General features: G+C 47.1%; 1 protein-coding gene across 2 annotated transcripts in view; it reads right to left on the reverse strand.

The window, feature by feature from the left end:
• Positions 1-5825: 5825 nt before the first annotated feature.
• ZNF668 (zinc finger protein 668) overlaps positions 5826-20560 on the reverse strand; it is a 28039-nt gene continuing 13304 nt past the window's right edge. For both annotated transcript variants that reach the window (XM_033947176.1, XM_033947175.1), the window contains exon 2: positions 5826-8792. In XM_033947176.1, the coding sequence (XP_033803067.1) occupies positions 7070-8776 (1707 nt within the window). In that variant the 5' untranslated portion in view covers positions 8777-8792 and the 3' untranslated portion in view covers positions 5826-7069. The remainder of the gene's footprint in view (positions 8793-20560) is intronic.

Here is a 20560-nt window from a genome sequence, read left to right on the forward strand (position 1 = left end):
AAAGTATGTAAAGCCTGCTCTCAAGGAAGGGAATGAGGTTTCTGGAAGAATACAGGCAGAACAATGGATTGGTTGAGATGAAATTCAGAGACAACCTTAGGGAGAAACTTTGGATGTGTACGTAGAACCACCTTGTCATGATGAAAGACTGTAAACGGTGGATCAGCAACTAGTGCATGCAGCTCACTGACCCTCCTGGCAGAGGTAAGAGCAATAAGGAAGACCACTTTCCAAGTGAGAAACTTGAAGGGAGCTGTAGCCAAAGGTTCAAATGGAGGCTTCATTAAGGCGGAAAGAACCATATTGAGATCCCAGACTACAGGAGGGGGCTTAAGAGGTGGTTTCACATTGAAAAGACCCCGCATGAATCTGGAAACCAAAGGATGAGCTGAGAGAAGTTTCCCATGAACTGGCTCATGAAAAGCAGAAATAGCACTGAGGTGGACTCTGATGGAAGTAGACTTGAGACCAGCATCAGACAAGGAAAGAAGATAATCTAACAAGGTCTCCACAGCAAGCGAAGTGGGATCATGATGATGAAGAAAACACCAGGAAGAGAACCGGGTCCACTTCTGTTGGTAGCATTGAAGAGTGGCCGGTTTCCTGGAAGCATCCAGAATAGAATGAATGGGCTGAGATAGAAGAGGAAGTCAGCCCGAGAGATACCAAGCTGTCAGGTGTAGAGACTGGAGGTTGGGATGCAGAAGGGTCTCCTGATGCTGTGTGAGCAGAGAAGGAAACAGTGGAAGAAGAATAGGCTCCCTGGAACTGAGTTGAAGTAGAAGGGAGAACCAATGTTGCCTGGGCCACCGTGGAGCGATGAGAATTATGGTGGCTTGTTCCCTCTTGAGCTTGAACAAGGTTCGTAACATGAGAGGCAGAGGAGGGAAAGCATACAGGAACAGATTGGACCAATCCAGAAGAAATGCATCCACTGCCAGACGGTGAGGAGAGTAGAGTCTGGAGCAGAAGTGGGGCAGCTGATGATTGTGAGGAGCTGCAAAGAGGTCTATCTGAGGAGTGCCCCATTGAGTGAAAATGGACCGGAGAGTCAAAGGATCGAGAGTCCATTCGTGGGGCTGGAGAATTCTGCTGAGATTGTCCGCTAAGGAATTCTGCTCCCCCTGAATGTAGACAGCCTTCAGGAATAAATGGTGATCTGTCGCCCAAGACCAAATCTTTTGGGCTTCTTGACACAAAAGGCGAGAGCCTGTCCCACCCTGTTTGTTGATGTAGTACATTGCCACTTGATTGTCTGTGCAGATTAGAAGGACTTGAGGAAAGAGAAGATGTTGGAAAGCCTTGAGGGCATAAAACATCGCCCAGAGTTCCAAGAAATTGATGTGATGTTTCTTCTCCTGAGCCGTCCAAAGGCCCTGAGTTTGAAACTCGTTCAAGTGAGCTCCCCAGACATAAGGGGAGGCGTCTGTGGTGATGATTAGTTGATGAGGAGGTAGATGGAACAGAAGACCTCTGGAGAGATTTGAAGATATCAACCACCATTGAAGAGATTGACAAAGAGATGATGTCACAAATATGTGTCGTGAGCAAGGATCCGTCGCTTGGGACCACTGGGTAGCTAGGGTCCATTGAGGAGTGCGCAGGTGAAGACGTGCGAAGGGGGTGACATGAACTGTCGAGGCCATGTGACCCAAGAGTATCATCATTTGCTTGGCAGAGATGGAGTGCAGTGGAAGCACCTGCTGGCATAGAGATTGAAGAGTCTGAAGACAGTTGGACGGCAGGAATGCCCTCATGAGGACTGAGTCCAGGACCGCTCCTATGAACTGAAGTCGGGATGAGATGTGATTTGGGTAGATTGATCTCGAACCCCAGAAGTTGTAGAAAAAGGATGGTCTGGTTGGTGGCAAGGAGCACTGCCTGAGAGGAAGTAGCTTTGATTAACCAGTCGTCCAGGTAAGGGAAGACCTGAAGGTGATGAGAGCGGAGAAAAGCAGCCACCACAATCAGACATTTGGTGAACACTCTGGGAGAGGAGGCAAGGCCGAAGGGTAGCACCTTGTACTGGTAATGACAGTGATTGATCATGAACCGGAGGTATTGTCTGGAGGCCAGATTGACCAGTATATGAGTGTATGCTTCTTTGAGATCGAGGGAACATAGTCAGTCGCCCTGATTGAGAAGAGGGTAAAGAGTGGCCAGAGAAAGCATTCTGAATTTTTCTTTGACCAAGCATTTGTTGAGATCGCGAAGATCTAAAATGGGTCTGAGATCTCCGGTTTTTTTGGGGACCAGAAAGTAACGGGAGTAGAATCCCTGCCCCTTCTGCTCGAGAGGAACTTCCTCTATAGCGTTCAGAAGAAGGAGGGATTGAACTTCTTGTAGAAGAATGGAGGACTGAGGACTGTTCAAAGCAGACTCTTTTGGCAGACTTTGGGCAGGAAGAGTCTGAAAGTTGAGAGAGTAGCCGTGGCGGATGATGTTGAGGACCCACTGGTCCGAGGTGATGATCTCCCAACGGCTGATGAAGAAAGGAAGACGTCCTCCTATGGGTTGAGGGAGGAGGGCAGATGGTAGAATACTGGCTATGCCCTGGAGAACGAAGTCAAAGGGTTGGGTAGACTTCTGTTGAGGAGGAGGTTTCACCTGTTGCTGCTGTGGTGGCCTAGGGGTTTGTCGTTGTTGCTGGCGCTGACGCCTAGGCTGTTGAGGAGCTGGTGGCAAAGGGCGAGCCGCATAACGGCGTTGATAGGCCGATTGTTGCCGAAAAGGCCAGGTAGGTGGAGTCTTCTTTTTGGTTTTCAGAAGAGTATCCCATCGAGTCTCATGGGCGGATAGTTTTTGGGTGGTAGAGTCCATGGAATCACCAAAAAGTTCATCCCCCAGGCATGAAGCATTAGCCAGGCGATCTTGATGGTTGACATCAAGCTCCGACACTCTGAGCCAAGCTAGACGACGCATGGCAGCAGACATGGCCGTGGCTCTGGTGGTAAGTTCGAACGTGTCATAGATTGAACGGACTAGGAACTTACGAAGCTGGACAAGAGAGGAAGAACACTGGCGAAAAGCAGGTCTCTTGCGGTCCGGGAGGTATTTTTCAAAGGAAGCCAAATTGTGGATGAGATGCTTGAGGTAAAAGGAAAAATGAAAAGCATAATTCCCTGACCTGTTAGCCAACATAGCATTCTGGTATAGTCTTTTGCCAAATTTATCCATGGCCTTTCCTTCTCTGCCAGGAGGGACGGAGGCGTACATGCTAGCTCCTGCAGACTTCTTAAGCGTAGATTCCACCAAAAGAGACTCGTGTGGAAGCTGCGGTTTATCAAAGCCAGGGATAGGGATGACTTTATATAAAGAGTCCAATTTACGAGGAGCTCCTGGTATGGTCAAAGGAGTCTCAAGATTTTTATAAAAGGTTTCTCGCAAAATATCATGGAGGGGTAATTTGAGAAATTCCTTTGGAGGCTGGTCAAAGTCCAATGCATCAAGGAACGCTTTGGACTTTTTGGACTCAGCCTCCAAAGGAATAGAAAGAGATTCACACATCTCTTTTAAGAAAGAAGTGAAAGAGGCAGAATCTGGCTTAGAGGATGGATCTGGAACAGAAGGATCCTCATCAGCCGATGAACACTCACCCTCAGAGAGAAGAGGCTCTTCGGAGTCACCCCACAGATCAGGGTCCCTAACTTGGGAACTGCGATCCCGAGACTCCGGTGTGGAAGGTTCAAGGTGCCGGGATTTGCGTACCGACTTACCCGACCTTAAGGAAGCGGTGCCGGGAGAAGTTAAAGGCTGTATCGGTGCCAAAGTTTGAACAGCCTGATGCAGCGCTCTCGGCTCCGGTGCCAGAACTGGCATGGAGACTGAGGAAGCCGAATGAACCGGTACCGATAGGGTGGAAGCGGACAATAGAGTCTGCCCCACCGTCGGTACCGGGGGCTCAGACCGGACCGGGACTGGAAGGTTCGGTGCCAATAGAGCAGGAAGGAGCTGTTGTAACTGCTCTTTAAGCTGCACCTGGAGGACGGCCGCAATTCGCTCTTCCAGCGAAGGCACCAGTACCACTTTTTTCTTCTGCGGTACCTGCGGTGCCGCTCGACGCCCCGAGGATGAGGAGCCCGAGGTCGAGGGACTCACCTCAATAGGGGCGGAGTGCTTCCGTGCGCGCCTCGTGGTCGGCAGGACTGGGCTCGCTGCCACAGAGACCGGAGGGCGCTCCAGCGGGGAAGGCTTCTTAGCCGGCTTACCTGACTGTTGCGACGGCGGTGCGGTGTCGAAGAGGTGGGTGCCGACTGAGATGGGGCCGATGCCGGTGTCGATGCCGCAGGGTCGGACATATCGGCACCGAAAAGTAACCGTTGCTGAATCTGACGGTTTTTTAAAGTTCGTTTTTTCAATGTGGCACAGCGGGTGCAGGTGGAAGCCCGATGATCTGGACCCAGGCACTGTAAGCACCAATTGTGCGGGTCGGTCAGAGAAATGGGCCGTGCACACCGCTGGCACTTCTTGAACCCTGGCTGGGGGGGCATGAAAGTAAAAACGGCTTCTGCCAAATCGAAGGCCGAGGCCTCGATGGTGGTAACAGGCCCCGCCGGGGCGAAACCGAAATAAAAAAATGATTTTTTTTTAAAGAAGAAAAGAAAAAGGAAATAATATTTCCTCACAGGGTTTTCGCGAGCGGGAAGGCGATACAAAAAATTTTTTTCAACAGCCGTTGAAAGAACGCGTCTTCTTAGCTCCGCGGAAACTAAGAAACTGGGGACCGCGCACCTCTGTCGGGCGAGAAGGCACTCGCGCATGCGCGGTGCGGCCTGCTAGAACTTTCCAAGTTCTTAGAGTGCAATCACTCTAAAATTGTCCATACCGGGGCTCCGTCGGTGCCGTCACCCATCAGTCAAGAATATGCTGCCTGCTTGTCCTGGGATAAACAGCCACTGCAAGGTCAAAGCTCGTGGGCTGTGGCCGAGCGGCCCGTCCCAGAGAACGGACGGAAGACGAAAAAAAATTTTTTTTTTTTTTAAACTAGATAAATACAAATAAAACAGCGATTCGTGAAAAAAGAACACCAACCCGGTCAAGAGAAGGCAAAAGTGAACTAAGTTGAACGCAGAGAGTCAAAGACGGACTTCTCGGCTCCACGGAAAACTAAGAACTGAGGAGATGTGCCCTGTGCACTGAGCGGGAAGGCACTCGCGCATGCGCGGTGCGGGCGACTCGAAACTTCTCGTTTCTTCAAGCAAGTCTGCTTGTGAGGCGTCCGCATCAGGGCTCCGTTGGATGACGTCACCCATACGTGAGATACCTGCCTGCTTGTTCTGGGATAATCCATGCTACCAATCCAGGGCAAGCAGTGGCTTCCCCCATGTCTTGCCGCGTCTAATTTCAATGTAGGCCAGTATTTTGCTGGTCTACTTTGTACATGTCTCCCGCTGGCCTAGGGAGACACATACGGCTGCCTAGGTTCGCCTAAGGCTACGCCTAGCCTTAAGAGAGCTTATGCAGTTTTTCGGGCCTCCCTAGGCTCCCGGAGGCACCTTCAATATAGGCGGCCTGCCTGGGGAGCATTTTTTTTTTTTTTTAACATGCGTCCTGATTGGCTAGTTAGACATCTGTAGGATGCCTACAATCGGGATGCAGTTTACAGAATCCGGGCCTCTGTATACCAATGACTCTGAATCATAACACTTGAATATTTTCTGTGGTGTGATTCACAGTACAGTCCCATGCCAATATTTTTAATATCCACAATGGTTTACTACTCTATTAAAAAAAGAATTGAAAATATTAATAGGAGCATTTTAATCCATAATGGTTAGTAGGATGTCTAACCAGTACAGACATAAACCAGAGATAGGAGACACAGACAAGGATCATTGAACATTTTATTCTCTTTCCATAAGCATTACAGACCTGACCCGGGGGACAGGAAAGCCAAGGGGCATATCCTTAACTACTAGCAGGATGCCCAAAAGGCAGAGATATAAAACTCAAAAGGTCAAAGACACATATACAAGGACCACTACACAATTTTATTTCATAACTGATAGCAGCATGCCCAACTGGCAGATACATAACCCAGGAACTGAACACTAGGCTAGGAACTCCAGAGTCTATTTATTCTGTAAGTGCTGAGACCCCCACCATGTAAAAGGCAGGGAGCCTCCTATTTCTGCAAAGAAATTGTGTACCTGAATAATACAAAAAGGCATTCATTCTGTTGTTAAATAACTCACATGAATAGATAAAAATGAGAAAACACTGATTACCATTGTTTCTTTTTTCAATTCTAAAAGGAGATCAGTTTTCCCCTTCAGCTGTAATCTTGTATCCAAATATAAGACAAAAGCAGTGCACCTCTGCAATCAAAGAAACATGATTTTTACAGCTTATAAAAAGTCCGATCTTTTAAAAATCCTCTATCTAGCTGTGTATCTCTTTAAAGAAATTCCTAGGATTGTAGCAATTCTTTTTCAGCGTCCCAGAATGATATTGGTTACACTGGGTGGTCCAATTGAGCAGCAGCACATCTGCAATGTCTCAGGGGATAACTTGTCTACATGGGTTGCTTCCCAGAAAGTGCTCAGGAAATGTGATACATTTTACATTACTCAAAATCTCTGGTGATTAACATAAGTACTGTATGTAAGAACTCTCTCTGTAGGTGCTATCCAGCTGCACGGCTGCTCTGCGACTCCCAACTTACATCTGCTCAGGTGAAGTTACTGCTTAGAAATTAATGTTTTAAATTTGTGATGCACACTCAGTAATTCCAGTGTGACAGTGGAATACAAAACTTAGGATGTGTGGGGTTTTTGAGAGTTTTTTTAAAATTCTCTTTTATTTGACTCTATGCAGAGTGATAATGAGATAAAAAACCGAGGGTGCATTTTTTTTTTTCTTTTTACATTCTCAGTACTCAGAGTGGTTGTGGAGCACATACAGTCTAGATGGCTAGATGGGGGAATTCTTTCACATGGCAATAATGATCATCAGCTGTAATTTCACGCATGAGCCACAGGAAGAGGCAACATTTCCTTAAAAAGAAATACCAAAACTTGATAAGAATTTAATGTCCATCTCATTGGGGTTAAATCCCCTAAGGTAGATCTCAGGATACAGGTGTTAAACCTTCCTGAACTTCACCGCTCTCTGTCACTTTCTCCATCAGTTCTGATTGTGCTAGGAAGGATACTAGTGGGTCAAAAGTCTCCTGCTCCTTACTATGTCCATGAGTCTTCTCATGCTTACGTAAATCTGAAGAGCTGATGAAAGTCTTTCCACACTCTGGACAGGCATGGGGCCGCACCCCAGAGTGAATTTTTTCATGTTTGCGCAGCCCTGCTCGGTCAGCAAATGCCTTGCCGCACTCCTCACAGGGGAAAGACTTTGCCACTGGGTGTGTCCTCTCATGTTTGCGTAGTTCATGGAAAGAGGGAAACATCATACCACAGTGCTTGCAGGTGGGCACTGCTCCTGCTCCAGCGACAGCCACTGTGTTTTCTGTATGTGCCCGCTGATGCCGCCGCAGTGATGGTGCATCAGCAAAAGCCAGATCACAACGGTTGCAGCCATGGATCTGAGGCGGACTACTGATGTGTGTGCGCTCATGCTTGCGTAGGCTGGAAGACACCATAAAGGCTTTGCTGCATGCTGCACACTTGAAGGGCCGCTCACCCGTGTGCACACGTCTATGCTTGGTCAAGCTGGAACGTTCAGCAAATGCCTTTCCACACTCCTGGCACTGGAAGGGCCGCACACCAGAGTGCACAAGTTGATGCCGCTTCAGATCCCATGAGGCCACAAAGGTCTTATCACACTCTAGGCACTTGTGAGGTCGCTCCCCAGTGTGGGTGCGCTGGTGCATGGCCAGGTCAGCTGGCTGCCGAAAGGGCTTATCACACTTGTCACATTTGTAAGGCTTCACTCCTAGATGAGCTCGTTGGTGCCGGCGGAAACTGGAGGGGTCCGAGAACATCTTGCCACACTGTGGACAGAGGAAGGGCTTCTCTCCAGAGTGGGTGCGCTGATGGCTCTGGTAGGAGGAGAGCTGAGTGAAGGCTTTGCCACAATCCTGGCACTTGTAGGGTTTCTCAGCAGCATGGATTCGTTGATGGCAAGCTAGCGAGGAAGAACGAGAGAAAGCCTTGCCACAGTCTGAACAAAGGAAGGGTTTTTCTCCAGTGTGGGCCCGCTCATGGTTCCTCAGGTCCTTCAATTCACTGTAGGTTTTACCACAGGTGCTACACTCATAGGGTCGGAGTCCAGCATGGCCTCGCCGGTGTTTGCGGTACACTGAAGGATCTGCAAAACTACGCCCACATTCTGTACAGGTGTATGGTCTTTCCCCAGTGTGTGCTCGCTGGTGGATTCGTAGCTTTGATGGTGTAGAGTAACGTTTGCTGCACTGACTACAACCAAAGGGGAGTTCTCCTGTGTGGCCTGTTGTATGGACCCGCAAACAGATGGCCTGCATGAAGGCTTTGCCGCACTCCTGGCACACAAAAGGTTTCTCCCCTGTGTGGCTTCGCCCATGATTGCGCAGCTCTGAGGCAGACTTATAAGACTTTTCACAGTGTGGGCATTGGAAAGGACGTGCAGCTTGTTGACGCTGTGGCAGAGGCCAGAGTTCCTCGTTCCCAGAATGTGAATTGGTGTGGCGCAGAGCTCGTGGCTCATTGGGAAAGGTCTTGCGGCAGGTGAGGCACTGGTAGCGGCGGCCCACCTTGGCATAGCCCAGGGTTGAAGGTTCAACATCACAAAATAGTTCTGCCTTCTCCTGATCAGTATCAGTGTTAGTGTTCTGGGAGGATTCCATCTTGAGATAAATTTTCCTGCAAAATACAAACCAGGAAATGTGATTGATAAAATACAGTACTCCTCCTAAATATTTATAATGAATTTTAAAGATTTAAGTTTTGTGAAATTACACTATCCTCTGTCTTCCCTTGTTTCTCAAAAGCTATAGACCATCGTGGTATTCCAATTTTTTAAAAATTACATCTTTGGTTTTATTATTGCATATACTATACACGTGAAGGGGCATAATAAAAAAAAACGTTAAGTCCCCTATTGGCCTAAGGTCTTAAACGTTGAAAGTAGAAGCTGGGAAAATGTCCATTATCAAAAAAACATCCAAAAGGAGGGTTTTTTTTGATAATCGCCTGCCTCTACGTTCAGCTGTTTAAACGCCCAGACCACCACTACGTCTAAACTTACACCATATAATCAACCTACAAAAAGCCTAAGTCCCAAACGCCCAAAACAAGGGCTTTTAGGTGAAGGAGGAGCCAGCCCTTCGCCTAAAAGCTGGATTCTGAAACCGATGTCTGTCAAAAACAACACAGGTTACAGAATCTCCCCTCCCCCTTACAAAGATCCGGACAGGAGGGAGCCCAAGCCCTCCTGGCCCGCGGCACCCCGAACCCCCGACTACGTTCAGGGCAAGAGGAAGCCAAAGCCCTCTTGCCCTGGCAGCACCCCGAACCCCCGACTACGTTTGGGGCAAGAGGGACCCCCCCCACGCCAAGTCCGATGGGGTCAGGAGGAGCCCAAGCCCTCTTGCTCTGCCGACTCCCCGACAGCATCGGGGCAAGAGGGAGCCCAAGCCCTCTTGCCCCGCGATCCCCAACTCCCCCCCCCCCCCGGCCGAGTCCGATGGGACCAGGAGGGAGCCCAAGCCCTCCTGGCCCGGCGACAACTTAGGTACATGGGCTGGTTGGGTCCATGTGCCTAAGGCCCCACCCATAGGAGGGGCCTAAGACAACTGGGCCGATTCCAGTTGGTCCAGGCACCTCAAGCCCCACCTGTGGGTGGGGTTTGAGCCGCCTGGGCCAATCAGTCCCTAAGGCCAGCCATTCCGGAGATGGCTGGTCTGTCGGACGGATGGGCTTGACACCCGTCCGTCCGACCAACAGTTTTTAAGGTACGGGGAGGGGGCGGGTCTTGGGGTCAACGGGGGGATCGCGGGTCGGCGGAGGCAAGAGGGCTTGGGCTCCCTCTTGCCCCGATGCTGTTGGGGGTTCGAGGTGTTGCCGGGCAGGAGGGCTTGGGCCCCCTCCTACCCGTTCGTAATAGCTGGGGGTGGGGGATGGGCAATCACCATCGCAGCAGGAGAGATGAGCCATCTCTCCTGCAGCAATAGGCAGGTTGCTGGGGCCGCTGAGCTGCAGCGATCTGCTCAGTGGCCCCTTTTTCGGCACTTATACCTGTTTTGACTTGGTCTAAGTCAAAACGTATAAGTGCTGACTAGGCCTGCCTAAAGTTTTGGTTATACCTGCTAGGTTATATACTCTAGGTCTAGGTCGGCCCACCTCCCGCCCTTTCCCCTCCTCTAAAAACGCCTCTTTTTGCTCTATGCATTTAGAGGCAGGGGAAAGGCCTAAGCTGGTTTTAGATACATCTAAAACCAGCTTTGATTATGGGTACTTGGATGATCAGACTTTTTGATCGTCCAAGTACCCATTTAGGCTACTTTTTAGATTTTTTTTTTTATTATGAGCCCCATAGGGCTCAATTCTAAAAATGGCACCCTAAGTTAGGTGGGGGTAGGCACTCTACCACTGCCTAATAATTGGTTTTAATTGGTTTAATTGGCACTCTAATTGGCTGTGCTGATTAAAAACCAATTAAAATGCCATTAAAAAAATGGACCCAATATAATGATGTAAACTTTTTTCATTCAATCCGGAACACATATATTAACATCTCATTCATGAAAGTATCCCGAATAAATTATATCTTTTTTTAATCTTTAGCCTTTTCAATTTTAAATCAAGCATACATAACTTGAAAAAGATCGGAAACAAAGAAAAAGAAAATCACATAATTATACAATCAAATGTATTGAAAACTTCTAATATAATAAAACGGTAAGCCGCGCATTCGCACTTCCTATGCGTGCGCCGGTTTTCCGTGAGCTGTAGCGACCCATAGGAAGTGCGCATGCGCAGCTTACGGTCTTGCCTGCTCCCTGCCGTATTGCATTTTTTAGTTGAAAGACGCAGCGGTGGATACTCTGATGATCACCGCCTGCATCGGACTTCCGACGCAGGTGGGGATCATGAGAGGAGCCACCATCGCGTGTTTCAACTAAAAAAAAAAAATACGGCAAGGCGAGCAGGCCAGACCAGACCGGCAAAAGTCAGAGGTGGAAGCCTAATAGCCTCGGCGACTGTCGGCGGCTGCAGGCCATGGCAGCTGTCAGCAGCTGTAGGCCGCCGCGGCTAAGCACTGAGCCACCATGGACCCCAGCGCTGGACATCCTGCTCTCCTGTCGGCTCCTCTCAGGAGCTGCTCCAGCGTCGGAGAAGGCTTCCGACGCTGGCGGGGATCGAGAGGAGCTGAGGTGACACTTCAAGGGGCGGGAAGGGAAGCGCCGAAAAAAAACTCCAGCCGGCTGTAACCGTGTCACCAAATAACAGCCTCCCTGTGAAAAAGAATACTCGCGCTGCAGTAGCTGCTGGCTTTCCCTTCAGCTCGGCTCCCCACTTACAAAAGGAGCCTACAGCGAGCCCTGCCCCAGCTGCCTCCGAAAGTAAGGAACACTTGGCAGATTCTTTCCCTTGCACCGACATTGAAGAAAATGTATTTGCAGCCCTAGCAACCGACGTAAGCAAAACTAACTGCCGATTTAGAAGGTTGTTGTTTTACAGCAGTTTGCTGGGCAGAAAAAAATACTTGCAGTTTGTTTTGGGTGAAGGGTGTGTGCTGGGGAAGCTGTGAACTATTGTGCATTGATTAGATAAAGGCCAGGGGTGGGTATGCTGGGGAAGGGGCCCAGGGAGCAATCTTGCTTTCCATTGTGGGGGAAGAGGTGTGATTTGTTGGGGACAAGAAACATCTTGCTTTCCTTTGGGGGGAGGGGTGTGATTTCTTGGCTACAAGAAATTAACTTGCTTTGCTTTAGGGGTAGGGGTGTGATTGGTTGGGGACAGGTAGTCTTGGACAGGGGAAGCAGGGAAGGGAAAAGTACTACTGGACGGGGGGAGTTAAAAGTAAGGGACAAAGGCTACTGCTGGACAGGGGGGGGCAGAAAAAGGAAGAGAGGCCTCCTGCTGGACAGGGGGAGCAGGAAAGAGGTGCTGCTGGACAGGGGGGGGGGAGTTAAAACAAAGGGAGAAGGGCTGCTGCTGGATAAGGGGACCAGTGAAGGGGTGGTGGTGGTGGACACAGGGGAAGAAAAAGGAAGGGAGAATGGACAGGGGGAGCAGGCAAGGGGTGGTGGTGGACAGCCGAGAAAAAAGAAAGACAGAAAGAAAGAAATACATAAATAGGCTAAGGAGAGAGAGAGAAATAAATAAAAACAGACACACACACATATTCTAGCACCCGTTAATGTAACGGGCTTAAAGACTAGTTAACTAATATTTAGTCCACAATTTCAAAAATCAAGAAAGGAAAATTTCATCAGTTTGGAAATAAAATTCTATATTAGAGTAACGGCAATAGGTAGCCCAAGCTACAGCCGGATGGAAGGTCATTTATCATTGGACTGAGATTCCAACCTTTCTTTTGGCCCAATAAAATATAAAAGCTGTTTGGGCTCAAAAAAAAGAAAATTCTTACTTTGATAGGTAATGTAACACTTTGCTGGAAATTTAACCAAAAATGTAGCCCTAAGAGCTAGGACTCTTGGCCTCAAGGCCAAGAATTCCTTCCTTCATTTCTGGGTTTTCTGAGCCAGATCTGGAAAAATTCTAACGTTAGAGCCCAAAAACATATCGTTAATATGTCAGAAATACAAACGGAGAATATATTCCCTATCACTTTCCAAAGCCAATGTCAGCAACATAGTGGTTCTGTCGGTTATCATCTCTAGGGAACTTTCCAAAAATGAAGACAAATTCATGTCCAAATTTTCTTTTAGATTTTCAATAGGAGTAGATTCCCCTTGAGGTTTCTTTATACTCAAATTGTAAGCCCTCACAATTGGAGGTAAATTTTCCAATGGAATGGCAAGAACCTCTTGGAAATATTTTCTCGCCATCTCAACAGGTGAAATGACAGAACATTTAGGAAAATTCAAAAATCTTAGATTATTCTTTCTCAGAGAGTTTTCAAAGTTCTCCAACTTACGGGAAATAAATGATCTTTCTTTAACCATTTGCATTTGGACAGTTTTAATTTCCTTTAAATTTTCTTCTTGTTTCTCCAATTTTTTTTAGTTAAATCAGACAGTTGCACTCCTTGCTGTTCTACTTTGGAGTAGATAGTCCCATTATCAATTTTAATAGCCGAGAGACTCAACTTAAGGTTGGCGTCCATGATAGATATGGCCTGCCAGAGCGCTTCCTTATCTATTTTTTCCGGTCTTTTTAATTCCCCAAAACAGATGGCATTCCCTCCTGGAGCACCTCTCATCTCTCCTTCCATGGTGCTGGGAGATAGCTGGCATAATTCACCTGTACCTTCCTCCTAAAGCTCCCGTGCTGGCGTCCCCTCCTCCACTAGAACACAGCCCTTCCTCAACGAGCAGCTGAACTCCTGTGTCTCCCTGCACCTGAGCACATCTGGGTTGGGGAGGGACTGACCTCTGCTCCGGGCTCAGAATTGCCCGTGCAACTCCTGCGCCAAGCTCCCCTGATGAATCCGGGCTTGCCACCGAGGTAAGAAGGGTTCCTTCAGCTGGACGGGCAAAAGCACTCGTTACTGTAGATTGGACCAAGCGCTGGGGGGTCCCAGGCACCGGAGGATTAGGGCGAGAGATCCCTTTCCTCTTCCCCATTCCGTTGGGAAAGAAAGAATGCTCAGCGCTGGTCACTATCAATTCGGAGCGCTGCGCCCATTCAGGTGTCCGTCTCCACCGCCATCATGATTCTCCCGAATAAATTATATCTTATAGTTGAATCACAGCCTAGGCCCCACCACCAATTAGAGTTTTATAGCGTGAAGCATTACATGGACCTTCATCATTGGCCAATAAATATTTTAGAATTTTTATTTTAAAAATTCTAAAATATTTATTGGCCAATGATGAAGGTCCATGTAATGCTTCACGCTATAAAACTGTAATTGGCGGTGAAGTGGTGGGGCTGAGGCTGTGATTCTCCTTCTAATAAAATAAGATACTTGGACTCGATCTCCACGCAGAAACATTGGCATAATGCCACTACTTATTCCATGGAGCTCCTCAGCAGTGAAGGCCTTCTTCAGCACAGACCATCCTACCCATAGCTCAATTATCTGTGCAACACCTACTTTTAATACACTGATATTAATTAAAGAGCAGACGAGTCCTCCTCATTAATATTTTTTCCACTCAGCGGCAAACCAATTCTCTAACTAGCGCCTGTGACATGGACGCCAGATAGAGAATCGTGGTGTTAGGCGGGCTTAGGCGTCTGTCTGTGAGGACAGACACAATTCTATAGAGGATGCCCCTGTGCGATTCTCAAAAGCCACTTAGGCGGTTTCTGAGACTGGGCATCCTATACAGAATCCGGACCATAAAGTCCAATTATCTCCAGGATTTAATAAGGCCTAGTTATTATTCTCTTCAGTGGTTGTGGAAGTAGTGTTGTAGAAAGCCAAAAAATGTTGACTTTTTTCTAATGCTATCCCCCTAGCAAAGATTCTAGTTTGATGGACCATATTTGAAATAAGGTATTTAAAAAAAATTGTGCTCTCTGCAAAAATAGCTGCTCACCAACTCTATATGGTACAATAATACATTCACACCATCTTTCACGAGGTACCAGTTTTTCTCATTGAGTCTATCTACACAAGCTCAAGAACCAGTAGCTTCAGTTCTGGCAGAGACCAATCAAAGTGGGATATCTCATAAAGATTGCTTATGATTCCTTTGAAGCACTGATTAGAATCTCTGCTTTGGCAATTGTAGCATGATGCCTACCATAGCTGTGTGTTTTCAGGCATGAGTTATGCACTTTAGGGGCTTACTTTATAACATGGCATTAGCAGTTAACATGGAAGGGTATAAGTGAAGACGTCCATTCCAAATTAGTAGACATTCCTTGTAACTTAGGAAAGTAAAAAAAAAAAAACAGTAGTAGAAGATTAGGTTCTTACCTTTGGTAATCTTCTTTCTGTTAATCCATGAAGGAGTCAGTACAACAGGTGTTTCATCTCAACCCGCGAACCAGGTGTTGCAGAAATCCAACACTTTTTTCTCTCCTCTGCTCCTCCTACTTGGCAGAGAAATGCAGACACACTTGCAATACTGTCCAAAAGCTACCAAAGAGAAATGGAATAATGCAGTCAATACAGTCCTTAAAGTACGGTGGCTCCGGATGGAAAATTTGTGGTCGGTGATTGCCTTGGTCACACAGGGGGAATTTCTGGCCTCTCTGGATTTGACTGAGGCTTATCTTCTTAGCCTCCACACATTTTTCATCTGGAAACCTAGAAGACTGCACATTTTCCATCCGGAACTACGGTACTTTGAGGGCTATATTGACTGCTTTGAGATCCAGGATGGATCTCCAATCTTTGCAGTCTCTCTTTGACACGATGAAGTATATCGAGCATCTGCTTGAGCCCGAGTTGGATTCTGGAACGGGCTCTATGGCTAGATCCAGCAATCTCTGGACAGTGGCTATGATCTTCACCTCTTTTTCTGGTCTCCCCACTGGGAAGTCCAGAAAAAGCTTTGGAAGGGGACGATAAAACTTGAGCCTGTACCCATCTCGCAGGATGTCCAGCAACCAGTGATCTGTGGTGAAGTGCGCTTACTACTCCAGAAATTCTGAGAGTCTTCTTCCAATTCTCGGATGGTCGTTTGAGGTTCTGGCATCATAACTGCTTCTTTGGAAAGGAAACACGAGTATGCTCTCAAAGACTACAGGCGCCTAGCTCCACCAAACCTTTCTCTGGCGCTCTGAAAAGGTCTCTGACCCAAAAGAACTCCAGAATACTGACAATATCTCCTGGAGGAACAAAAACTGGGATACCCTGGTCCCTTAGAAGATAGAGGTCTGCTGCCTGGCAAGGACTTAGGTTTACGATCCTGCACACTGGCCATAAGGTCGTCCAGACCATTCCCGAGCAACAACTGCCCCTTAAATAGGAATTTACTGAGGGTCACCTTGGACAAAGAATCTCCAGACCACCAACTGATCCACAGCATCTGGTGCTGGAGAAAGCAGAAGGTGACAGCTTTCTCATCACCCTAAACAGGTCATACAGGGCATTGGCCACATAGTCCACTCCAAAAATAAAAAATGGAAGACTGTGTCTACGATAGTGTGCGGTCATGACACAGCTTGGAGCGACAGGTTCTGACAACAAAGGATACCACTTTGGCTGCTTGCAAACTTGAGGCCACAGAATCAAAAAGCCTTTTGAGCACGAAATTGATTCTGCAGTCTTGGGTGTCCTTCAATACAAACCGTTTTCACTGGGAAGAGAAGTGAACTTAGTAACCTGCGCAAGCAAGGAATCCACCTTTGGAGAAAAAATGCTGATTAAAAGTATCTGTCATCAGATAGAGTTTAGACATAGCCTTGGGCACTCTTAGAGGACCTTCCGGCACTTCCCAGTGATCCATGAGCATCAGGAAAACAGGAAGACTGCTATTTCATACTACTCATAAGACAGAGTACTGCGCTGTCGAGGACTGATTAGTCTCTAATTTCAATTCCTGAAGGGATTCTGAGATGATCCCTATTAACACTGAAGGTCTGAAAAGTCTCCAGATAGTGGGGTCCTATCCAAGATCCAGAGCATCCCCCAGACAGGGTCCTGGAGATCTGTGACTGTAGCCGTATCTCGCACAGTGGAAGTGCCTTTAAAAAAGAAAGTAAGATCCAAGATGGCGGTTTAACTATTTGGCTGAGTGTTCTACTTCAGAGAGCTCGCCTAATTTTGTTTTCCTGTCTTCAATTACCTGTAACATGCCGAAGCGGAGAGGGCGTAGTGCCGCTGGAGTCTCGCAGCGTTCGGGCCTGGCCGGTCTCGGCAACATAGACGAGCTCCTGCGCCGAATGCAGGACATTACGGGAGCGTCGGCACACCCGCTGGAGATGCGCCAGGGCGAGACAGAAGCATCCTCCTTGGGCTTAGAAATCACCTTGAGCCCCGACGCTGGAGTGCCTCCCCCTCCTCCCCAGATCGCCAGCTCCCCACGGGTAGAGGAGCCATCGGAAGTCAGTGAGCGACTCTCCCCGGAGGCTAATGGGAATTTAGAGGGGAGCATGGAGTAGGAACCCCTGAATCCACAGTGCATTCCTTTGGTATCTGGGGACCTGCCAGCACCACGGCTTGTCTGTGAGTAGGAGAGCTGCAGCCAAGAGGGAACTCCAGTTGGTGAGAACATTGACTTTTCTTCTAAAAAAAACTTTCCTTTACACTAAAGAAACCCCAAGAGGTAACTCTTGAAGCTATCTGGGATCTTGTGGCGGATTTGGCCAAAATAATAAATCCTCAGCTCTCTGTTAGAGCATAAAATTAATACTGAAGGAAATGAAATTAAGAATATTAAAGTTGATCTACAAGACTTGAAAAATTCAACATTAAATTCTTCCCAAGAAATGAAAGTTTCCAAACAAATTACAGAAACACTAGTAAGAGTTAATTTCAACTTAAGGAGAAAATTGGAGTATTCAGAAAACTTTTCCTAAATCAATAACTTTAGATTAATTAACTTTCCCAGAGTTGTGGCAGTAACTCCGAGAGACATGTTGAAAAGTTACATGATGGAGGTATTGGAAATTACTGAAAAACTGTTACCGCCATTCACCCAAGTGTATTATTTACCTATTAAAAGGGAAGAAAAGCTAAAGGAAGAAGATCAACAATTGCTTAATATTTCTACAATGCTGGAACTTTCAGATAGGGAAGTTGCAAAGCCTGCAACACCACTTCTTACAGTTGCCTTAGCACTGGCTATGAACTGGCTATTAAGACTTTTCTTTAAAAACAGACAGAAAGAATTTCTAGGGTATAAAATACAAATGTATCCAGACCTGTCACGAGATACACAAAAACGTCGTCGTGAATTCTTGTTGTTAAAGCCAGGTGTTATAGCTCTTGGGGCGACTTATTTTCTTCGCCACCCATGTAAATGTGTGATAGCACATCAAATGCAAAAATATGTCTTCTTTGATCCTAGCCAACTGACATCCTTCTTGTCAGTGGCTCAACTGAAAATAAGAGGAGGAACATGAAGCACTCTTAGATTAGATTGTTTGATCTCCTGTCTCAGCCAACATAATTGTTAGTTTTATTTTTATTTCTTTGTTTAATTCTTGCTGATTCTACATCTTGGACCTATATTGAGGACTTGAGTTAAAGTTAAGATATACTGGGTTAATAGATTATAAATTGAATTGTATTTTATTTCTTGTTTAACTTTATCTTTCTGTACAAGTGGATGCTTGTGATATGTTATTGAAAAATGATAAATAAATAAAAAAAAAAAAAAGAAAGTAAAGGCATGATATCATCATCCGGATCATTTGAATTGTCCACTGGTGGACTTTCCCCCAACTGTGCATGGCTCTGTTGCTGGGGACTCGTGCCCTTGGGGAAAGGGACCCCTGATGCTAACAGAGCCACCATAGTAAGCAGATTTTGCAAACTTTTGATAGCCAAATAAGCTTCAAACATGCTAATATACTCCGAGGGGAAACCTTGCCTGTGCCCTCTGAACCCTGTTTAGAGCTCTTGCACTGCCCTCAGCCCTATTTTGGATTTCTTGGACGGTCCTCGGGTGGACTTAGCACTAGAACCCCCAGAAGGGGCGGGGAGGGGTCCTAAAACCAATATTACCTCCCCTCCTTCATGCGCCATACGGCACGTGGAACACAGATGCCTGCCAGACAGCCTTCGGCCGCAAACGGGGCATGGATCCAAAGAATCCAGCCCGAGGAGTCCATTCCATCTGTTTTCTTACAAAAACAAAATGTTTTGAAGCAGGAAAAGGTTTTAAATACAAATCATGAAAATCCAAAATGGCTGCCTTGGGAACAATGTTAGCGCTAAAATGGCCTGGGAAACTTAAATTTAAAAAATGGCGATTTTAGGACTTTTGGGGTGGGGGGACCAAAGGCTAACCTCCAAACCACACAAAACTTAAATTTGGAGACCCCCAAAAATTGATCTCATAGGCTGTCAGTCTGTTACTCACTGTGACATGCTGTGTGCTGCAAAATGGAAACTGATATAGCTTACAGGCGATCCTCTGCCTCAAGCAGCTTGGAACCTGGACTACTGGTATCGTTTGACTGCCTCTCGAGCCCAATGCACTGGTTGGAGACCTCCACACCACCCGGAAACCCATGCAAGCTAACAAGTAGAGAAATGCAGTTGGCCCCGATCCTGGATACACCACCACAGAGCCAAACAGCCTGCACTCAAACCCACTAGCGGACGAACCTGGTTTGAGCACTGCTCCCAAGGAAACTGAAATTGCAGGCTGTTCAGGTGAGTGCAATGCAAAGCAGCCAACCCCCTGGAAGCAAACTTTGCCAGTAAAGTCTGCGATCCTCTGAAACCAGAGCCAGAGGGATCCTTTGCAGCACAAAGTATGCAATACAGTGAAAATATTGAAGTTAAAGAAAAAATAAGCACAAGCAGGAAAGACCAGCTCCTACTGTCTTGCTTGTAGGAAGACAACTGGAAGAAGGAGGACAATTTGGGGGTAAGAGAGGAAGAGGAAAGAGTTATGCTATGAGGCTTCCTACAAAAGATCTTGCAATCAGGAAAGAAAAAACAGACATTCTATCATATCACCGAGGTGTGCAACCTCAATTCTCAAGGGCTGCACGCCAACTAGGTTTTCAGGATTTCCCCAATGAATATGCATGAGATCTATTTGCATGCACTACCTACATTGTATGCAAATTGATCTCAAGCATATTGCTAATAGGCTTAATAAAAAAGATAAAACCTGGGGCTAAAGGGGAAGCTTTGGGGCTAGAAAATGACATGGGAACAAAGTTGGTCCCCATCCCCACAAGATCCATCTCCATCCCCACGAACTCTGTCCTCATCTGCACAAGCCTCAAACACCTGGGATTTTAAAATGTCCCAGGCTTGTGCAGATGAAGACAGAGCTCATGGGGACAGGGCGGGGATGGAGACAAATTTTGTCCCTGTGTCATTCTCTAAAAACTTGTCCACATCAATATGGGTGCTGGGCAAGAGGGGGGAAGGGGGATGTGGACCCATACCCTTGGGCAAGGGCCCAGGGGATCAAGCCCAAAGCTACAGCCAGTGCAAACTATCAAGTGCAAACTGGGGGCTGTGGAGCCAAGCTCTGTGCTCAACTAGGCACAGAACAAATCCATAAACCTTGAAGTGGCAAGGTCAACCATACTGCACGGTCCTGACCAGCAAGCCAAGGGACAGAGGGGCCCTGAACAGCAACCTATCACCTGCTGAAGGTAGAGAAAAATACTGGAATCTTCTAGGAGGCACTGCAGGCTTATCCAGTGATGTCACTGGTAGAATTCAGTCTCTTCTCTACCTGCTGCCTGGGAATGAGTTTCTGTATATAAAGCTGTTCTCAGCTTAAGAAAATGGGTTCTAAACCTGTCCTGGGGAGCTCCAACCAGTCAGGATTTCAGACTATCTGCAATGAATATTCATTAATTAGATTTGCATATAATGGAGACAATGCATGCAAAGAAAGATTAGGTTC

Source organism: Geotrypetes seraphini, chromosome 5 (genome assembly GCF_902459505.1).
Source record: "Geotrypetes seraphini chromosome 5, aGeoSer1.1, whole genome shotgun sequence".
NCBI classification, from domain to species: Eukaryota; Metazoa; Chordata; class Amphibia; order Gymnophiona; family Dermophiidae; genus Geotrypetes; species Geotrypetes seraphini.